General features: G+C 50.9%; 1 protein-coding gene across 2 annotated transcripts in view; it reads left to right on the forward strand.

Annotated features, from left to right (window-relative positions):
* HEATR9 (HEAT repeat containing 9) overlaps nucleotides 1-7,784 on the forward strand; it is a 17,341-nt gene extending 9,557 nt beyond the window's left edge. For both annotated transcript variants that reach the window (XM_019517704.1, XM_019517695.1), the window contains 9 exons: nucleotides 3,080-3,210; nucleotides 3,315-3,503; nucleotides 3,892-3,984; nucleotides 4,579-4,698; nucleotides 5,135-5,208; nucleotides 5,947-5,998; nucleotides 6,643-6,729; nucleotides 6,829-6,920; nucleotides 7,590-7,784. In XM_019517704.1, coding sequence (XP_019373249.1) covers nucleotides 3,080-3,210; nucleotides 3,315-3,503; nucleotides 3,892-3,984; nucleotides 4,579-4,698; nucleotides 5,135-5,208; nucleotides 5,947-5,998; nucleotides 6,643-6,729; nucleotides 6,829-6,920; nucleotides 7,590-7,731 — 980 coding nt within the window. In that variant the 3' untranslated portion in view covers nucleotides 7,732-7,784. The remainder of the gene's footprint in view (nucleotides 1-3,079; nucleotides 3,211-3,314; nucleotides 3,504-3,891; nucleotides 3,985-4,578; nucleotides 4,699-5,134; nucleotides 5,209-5,946; nucleotides 5,999-6,642; nucleotides 6,730-6,828; nucleotides 6,921-7,589) is intronic.
* The last annotated feature ends 407 nt before the right edge of the window (nucleotides 7,785-8,191 follow it).

Genomic DNA, 8,191 nt, shown 5'->3' on the forward strand with positions numbered 1-8,191 from the left:
GGGGGGGGGGGGGGGGTTGGGGGGGGGGGCGGGGGGGTCAGGGCTTGGAGGCACTTAGGAGGCTGGGGCCAGGTGGGGCAGGGATTGGGCAGGCTCAGGGGCAGGCAGGGGGTGGGGCCAGGCAGGGCAGGAATTGGGGGGCTTCAGCACCAGGGCAAGGGCCACAGAGATACTCCGGCTGCTATTAGAGCATCTCTGTGGAGGACCCAGCCTTAGTTGCCTCAGGTGCCCTGCCCTGCTTTTTTTCTCCATGGTTTTTTTTCGAACCCTGGCTGTCCAGGGGTCTAATTTTGCCCCTGCGCTGCAAATTTGCAGCGCGGGGAATGTTTTCTTGTTCCTGCATGTGCCTCTTGCAGCATGTCAAAGGGCTTTGAGATGCTGCAAGGTGCACGTGCGTGCTCGTCTGGACGCGCTCAAGAAGGCAACTAATAGTGCGCTGTCAGATCTGGCCTTGTGGCATTGTGACTTTTGGCACCTGCTGGGAGCCAGCCTCTCTGCAGTGAGAGGAAGGTTTGCTGGCACTTTCAGATCCTCTGACAGCATCAGACTTAACCGTCAGGATTCCCAGTGCAATACTCAATGGCTGAAATGTCTGAATAGATCCATTTAACCATACGAAAGAACCCAGGCCTGTTCTCTTGTACTGCATGGGACTGAAGTGATGATGTGTGTGACCTCTGTGAGAACCTCAAAACTAGCAATTTTGAAATATAAATATAGTAGCGCAGTTTAGCTTCAGTTCAAAAAAAGGTTTGATTCAACATATACTGCACAATATCCCTATAGTAACTATAGTTACCTGGCACAGAACAATCCCCTTCCAGGTCTATTGAATGCACACACGTGTCTTCTAAATGCAGAATGCTAATATTATAATTCTTGGATTATGTTGACATTAGATAAAGAGCAAGCTTGTACTTAATGCAGCTGTGTGACTAATTTATCACCCTAACACTGTGCTAGGAATATAGGGGCAGATCCTCTGTGGGTTTAAACCATCTTAGCTCCACAGAACACAATTCAATACTTGCATTAGCCAGTCTTTCCTTTATCACAGTGCTGTTTAAGACAATTTTTTGCCCAGCCCTATTATACTAGAGGAAAACAAGAGCCTGAATTGGTGTAGGAGCAGGATGTAAGTGTCTAAACCTTTCCATTATGAAGCTAAGGGCAGCTGAAAAAAATGACATGATTTTTCAATGGTACAAAGAGAGCAGCTTTCAACTGGTTGCGACTTGAACAGCACCCCACAAAGCATTATTCAGGGAAAACGTTTTTCTCTCTCTTGTCACTCCTCACCTACATTTTTCAGCCAAGTGCTTTCCCTTTTTTCCTTTTGAGGTGTGCATGTGAATACTGGGCTTAGGGGTGAACCTTGATTGCATCCTGAGTGTAGAAATTATTACGGTCTCTTTATAATGCATTAGACAGAATAGTATAATTGTCCAGACACAAGATTAGGAGCCAGGAACTCCAGGAAATTCCTTTATTAACTCCTTGTATGATTCTATGCAAACCTAATCCTAGACTTATTTTTCCCACCTCCCAAGGATGCTGTGAGTGTTAACTACTACAGGGCAGGGAAGAGATATACCTTATCAACTAACTAAAGCAGATGCAGCGGATGAAGTGAGCTCAGGCTCAGGAAAGCTTATGCATCTCTTTAGTTAGTCTATAAGGTGCATGTCTACCCTGCCTTCTGTCTGACTTCAGACTAACATGGCTAACTACCTCTCCCTCACTGCATCTACACAAGTCTCTGTGCAGTAGGTCATTACTACCGCGCAGTAGCTCGTTACTACTGTGCTGTAGTGTCGCGGGACACAAACTGTGATGCGATGCTAGTGCGCAGTAGTAACGAGCTGCTGTGCAGTCGGTGTCACCATGAAAGGTCCCTTTCAGCCCCTAACAATGAAACTATGAAGCTGTGGGGGACTCTACTGTGCAGTATCACTGGTTACTGCGCCATCGTTTAGTACTTGGGTAGGCAAATAGTAAATGACTGCACAGGAACAACTGCACAGTCAGCGTTTCATGTAGACGTGACCTCTGTTAACTACTAATAATTGAAACAATACCAAGGGCTGTGCCAGTAGTATCATATATGCATATAGCTTGGTATGTAGTATGTACAATTATCACTTACTACAGTAAAGCTGTGAGATAAGGCTATGTTGTGGTGCGCTCTCTCTTTCTCTGAGTCAGGCATTCACCACACAGGTTTTAAGAGTTAAAGAGAAGCCACACGTGGGCTGGGATTAGTCATCTCCAAAGGATATAATATCTGTATTACATTCTCTCGCTGCATATTCTCAGTCCTAGGGCAGACAGAGAAGAGGAGAGCTAGGCCCATCCTGAATGATTATTCTGCCCAGAATATAAGGCACTATGGTACATGCATGTAAAACCCTTGGGATAGACTGTGTACCACGCAGCTGTATGTTCTTGGAGAGCTGTATTAACAGATACCGTGCTTTCGTGGGTTGGTGCCAGGATTGAGAGATCCGGGAGATTTGTGATACGGCAGGTCATGGGGTAGATAACCCAGACTCAGGTAGCAGTCGGAGCGAGGGCTGAGCCGTGTGCGAGGGAAAGGCCTGCAAGGAGAACGCCTCTCTGAGCGGGCTGGAGCGGATGCTGCAGATGTGCACACTCGCTCAGGAATGTGCCCCAGAACATTTTGTCCTGTCTGCATCTGCGCGGTTCCCACACCCATGCCCTCCCAGCACTGAGATGTTGTTAGGAGGAAGGGGCTGGAAATGCTGATTCCCCCACAACTGTCAGAGGGAGAGACGATCCTGGCTGCCGAGAGGAACAGCAGCCTGGGGCCGGGCCAGGGCGACACTATCCGCGCTCACCACGGGGTGGCTCTGTGGCATCAGATCTGGCTCTGACATGTGGCAAAATGGGGTCGCTCCCTTCCTGATGCCCAGCCAGGGGAGCTGGGCAATAGGAACCGACTGCTTGCCACGAGCAAGAGGGGAATGGGCCTATGCAGAGCTGGGGTGACTAACCCTGGAGATGCCTTTGCCTTTGTGCTTGGCCACTGGCCCTTGGTTCTGTGCTGTGCTTGGAGCAGGGTGCCTGGAAGCTGCTGTCATGTGGGAGCTGATCGGACAGCTGAAGCGGGGAAGCCCGATGCAGAGAACGGACATGCTGGCTGCTCTGAGGGTGGCTCTGCATACGTGGGCTGCAGCCCCTGAGTTCCAGGTAATGCCCCAACTGGACTGAGCGGCTCTGCGGATGCCACTTCCACCTGCCCCAGGGTGATGGGACATGCCGCCTGCACTGCTGCTCTTCCCTCCCGTTCCCAGAGGATGCTGGTGGCTGCCCGGTCCAGACTCATCCAGATCCTCGAGCAACTGGCATCCTCACAGGGTCCCACAGACGAGTCCAGCTTCTCTGCAGCTGCCTGCTTGGCGTACCTGGACTCTTCCAACCCCACCGCCCGCGAGACCCTGCAGAGGTGCCTGGTGCTGGAGGACAGGAAGATGAAGATGCAGGTGGGGATCTTGTCTGACCATGCTGGGACTACTCATCTGCCTGTTTGTCTGTCTCTGTAGTCTCTCCAGTCTCACTCAGAGCCAGACAGGAGCCTTCCCCAGACACTTTGCTCACTGACTTCCACTACCAGGGGGGATGAACACACAGATAGGATTGTCCCAGACCCACCCCTCCAGCCTTGACGTAGCTCAGGCTGGCATGGTTGCCACTGAAGGTTCATAGTGTTTGGAAAGGGCCATCTATTCAGCAGTATCCCTCCTCAAGTGACCTCTCTGGCTTTGCATAGGGGAATCGGGTAGAGCGGATGTATTACTGACACACATTTGGATTTGGGACTCACATTCTTCCTCAGTCTGTGATTGTTTTATCCTTCTCTCCCTCTTGCAGGCTTTGCTTCTGCTGGTCAGGTACATGAAGTTAGCCAGTGCCACTATCATCCAGGCCCTTCTAGACCAGCTTTGCCATTCTCCAGTTTATAAGGTAAGGAGACAAAGGCAGGGTCATTGCTGTCCTGTGGGAATCAGGACAGGTAAGCTGTCCTGCTGCTAATGTCCCTTCCTCTCCTGCTTTGCCTAGTTTCCTTGGGCCCACACTCAGGCCAGTCCCCAGATGTACACATGTAGGGAACTGGTCATTTGGCTAGGGCCCAGGTAGTGGACCTGGATAGCCGCAGGTAGGTCTGAATCTTTTATCCACATTCCTGAAGGCTTGTGCCTCGAGGTCCAGTTGCAGTTGTCTCTAGCCACATCTTGACCACTTGTCTAGCATGGTTTGAGGGCTTCTTGGAGTCTGGTTGAAAGAGACACCTGGAGTGGGTCTACACTCTTCCCAGGAGGATGGATGTCAGTCTTTTCTGGACTAGAGAGAAAGAAATAGCCTGTCCAGCTGGTAATATTGCTAGCAGGAAGACCGGGCCTCAGAAAGACAGGTCTTGGCACCACTGGTTACACCAAATCCACATTGGCTTCTCCCCTCCACCACACAGCTGTGGAGACACTGGTTGCAGGTGCAGCCCAGAGGACCTAGAAGCCATTTACCAGCTCGGCGCTCTCTCTTCATGCCTCCTCCCCACAGTATCGTGCTGATTCTGCCAGTTTGCTGAGCTGCATTGGGCTATGGCAGATCCAGCAGGAAGATCTGGAAGATGAGGTGTTTATGGTACTGCTGGAAAAGCTGCACCGCGAGCCATTTCTGGTGAGTGTTGGGCCATGGAGAATTCAATCACAATGGCATTCGAGAGCTGACTTCCCTTCCACAGGGCCTTCAGATCAGGAATCCATCCCTGTCTCGCCCACTCTAAGTAGACACCATGCAATGAGGTCTTCCCCCTCCTTTTCTGAGCCATCAATACTGATGATTTGCAGGTGAATTCGCTTACATTTAAATAGGGGCCCAAGCCACAAAGTCAGGAGCCCAAATCCAGTGCTGTGTGATTCAGCCGATTACAGCCAGAGAGACTGGCCTTGAAGTATGGATCCGGGTGCCTAGACTTGAGCTCACACACACCATCCTCACTCTCCTGCCTGCCGTGACATGTACCTGCCACAGCACTTGCTGCACTTCTTCCTCTGCCTGGCATAGCATCCCCCTCTTCCTCCGCCTGACCCATCCCGCTCTCTCTTGTTCACAGGTAGTCAGGCAGACGGTGGCAATGACTGTGGAAGTTTTGCACATGAAGGAACAGGCGTGGGATATTGTGGAGAAGTAAGTTACAAACTAAAGAGCAAGAGATCCAGGTGCTGACTACAACCTGCCTCCATCCTACCCCATGACAAAGCCCCTGCTGTGGTCTAGGCTTGTTTCCATCACACTTTCCTGATCTTTAGAAACCTTCCTGCTGGCCTGATTGTCACTAGATCACTGTCTGCACTCCTGGCCAGGGGGGATTTGGTGCAGACTGGATTTCAAAGCGGAGGGACACAGAGGGTGGGTGGGACAGCGTGGCTATCCTGAAAGGTTCTTCTTATCTCCTAATAGGCATGGGATGCTATTTAAGAGCAGGCAAAGTTATACCTTCAGCCATCATGTTATGGGGCTGGGGTATCATCGTCAGCAATCCCTTGCTTCAAGGATGATTTCTACCGAGGCTCACTGATGGGTCTTGAAGTGACTTTAGAGTCCAGTCCTTGAGCCACAGCTCCATTTGCAGAAGTTTCCACAGGGGAGAGTAGACTGTAGGTTGGGATCCCTCTCCTCTCCTCTCCTCTCCATCAGAAAGAGGAGTCAGAAGTAAAAGTAGTTTGAAAACACAAGAGTTTACACAGTTTTACTGGGGGTGAACTGAAACCAGATTGGAAGGTGGGGGAGATGCAGGGAGGCACCAATGATGGCAGCAGGAAGTGAACAGAGTAAGACTGCTCCCCTTCCCTTCAAGCCCTGGAAAGGAAAGGCAGAACAAACCTAATTTCCCTTCCTCTTGCATTGCTCTCTTGCTTCCTGCAGCCAGCTGGAAGAGAAGTGCAAGGTGATCAGAAGACAGGCCATTGTTTCGTTGGTAAGGCACGCTAGTCAGCCCCATTAGGACCTTCAGAGCTGTTGGTAGTGTGTGGGTGATGGTGTGTGGGGCTGTCCTAGCTCTCTCTGGCTGCAGCTCCACTTGCCTTTTCCTTGCTCTCTTTTTCCCTCCCATTCCTAACCTCTCTCCATTTGCTGTGCTCTGTCTGTCCTCTCCTGTCCTTCAGCCATGCTTTTGTGTTTCCCAAATGTGGCCTCCATCCTCCTCCTGTGCAACCCATTAAAAGGGGAGCCCTATTTTAGCCCCTTGTGATACAATCACTTCCTTCTGCTGGCCTGATGCGTGTCCTGCTTTCTGATCTGCTTGGGCAGTGGGACTGAATGGCTCAGGAAACCAATACAGGAGTCTTCTCATTTCTAGACAAGGGGTATAAACGCAGCCCGGGTTACTGAGATGTGAAAACTGTTATCCTGTGTCGGTCAAGCTGTCTGGTCATTTCAGGGTGGGTTGTGTCCACATCTCAAATGTCTCCAGAGCTGGCTTCTATATTAGTAAATCGCAAACAGAAATAGAGGTGGAAAGACCTCTTCTCCTTAGAGGTGATCCCTGAGGGTCGGGACTGAGATAGATTGATGGGGCAGCATGAGGGACCTTATTGTACCTGCAATATCTCTCATTACTAGGGTGCCCTTGGTCTTCCCAATAAGCAGGTGTTCTTTACCCTGCTGGAGATGCTGGAGACAGACAGCAATGAGGCGGTCCGCATACAAGTGAGTGATGTGTTTCAGTTATGTTCACGGTTCTTAGCGTTCAGCTGGCAAAGACGGGCAGGGACCCTATCGGTGTGTGTTTATAATCTTGCCTTGCAGGTTATCAAGACCTTTTCCATCCTGGGGATGAACAAAAGACATGTGTTGAAGAGCTTGCTGATGAAAGTAGACCCAAAAGGGCCTCTAGGCAGGTATGGTGCAGAGCTGGGGACCAGAGAGTGACCAGGCTGGGGTGAGATGGCAGGGTGCTCTGGAGATGATATGTTGGCGTTTCTGAGATGTCTCCATCTCACCTCAGCCTGTCTTCAAGGGGCTAAGGCAGTGGTTCTCAACCTTTATAGACTCGAAGTGCCCCTTGTTTGACTCAACACACATTTTCGTAACTTTTGTGAATTAAGCAGCATCCCATTTTCAAAGCTCATTTATGTATTACTTGCAGAGAGGGGCTGGACTCACAGTGGCCAGGCAGGGTTAAGCCTGAGTCTGCACTGAAATCTCCTCATACCTGCTTATCTCCTCACACCTTAGGGCACCCTTCAACAGATCTTGTGGCCCCCCCAGGGTGCCCTGGCACCCTAGTTGAGGACCACTGGGCTAAGTTCTCTGATGCATCAAGATACATGTGAAGGCATTCAGCTGGGTTGTAGCTTGGAAATAAATGATAACAGCCTCTGGGAGGTCTCATGTGAACATCAGTTTCCTAAGCCTGTAGAGTAACAAATGAATCAGGTGAATATTGGCTTCCTAAGGCACAGCTTTCATCTCTGCTGTGGTAGGAGAGGGCTAATAATATTGCAGTGATAAAATAATTTCCTCCCATCCCGCTCTCTCATCATTCTTCGTCCTCTCTCCGCTTTTAGAGAATGTGTGAAAGCCTTGAGAGGCCTCCAGAAATCTCCCAGCACCCAAAGAGACCCAACGCTCAGAGACTACGAGATCTCCCAAGAGGTGGTGACTGGAGTGTCGCCTCTAGCATCCTGTGCACTCAGAGCGGGCAGATGATGTGGAGAGAACGCACAGGGATTAAAACAGCCTTTGCCTTTTGGGGATTTTCATGCATGTGCTTGATTTTTGTCTCCAGAGAGCTGTGGAGCTGGGGCCTAGCACACAGGAATGGGGTGCACGTGTGTGTCTAGAAGGTGCCTGGCTCCCCTGCTGTGCAAGATTCAGCTGTTGTGAACCTGCACGTGGATAGGAGATGCAGGCAGGGGAGCTGGGGAGAGCTCAGAGGTGCCTCCCTCTCCCTGACAGGATGTAAGCACATGCATGCTGTGCCAAGGACTGCTGCCCAGCCCCTCATTTGGCCCTCCAAACAGCAATACAGCCTCAGTGACTCATCCTACCCCTGCAAGGACAAAGGCATCCTTGCAGCAGTCCGCACCTGTGCAGTGCCAACGCCACACGCTCATCCCCTTCTGCCTGGGCAGGCCCAGGTCCCAGTGAACCAAATGGTGCTGCTCCT

Source organism: Gavialis gangeticus, unplaced genomic scaffold, assembly GCF_001723915.1.
Source record: "Gavialis gangeticus isolate Ggan-Ray unplaced genomic scaffold, GavGan_comp1, whole genome shotgun sequence".
NCBI lineage: Eukaryota > Metazoa > Chordata > Crocodylia > Gavialidae > Gavialis > Gavialis gangeticus.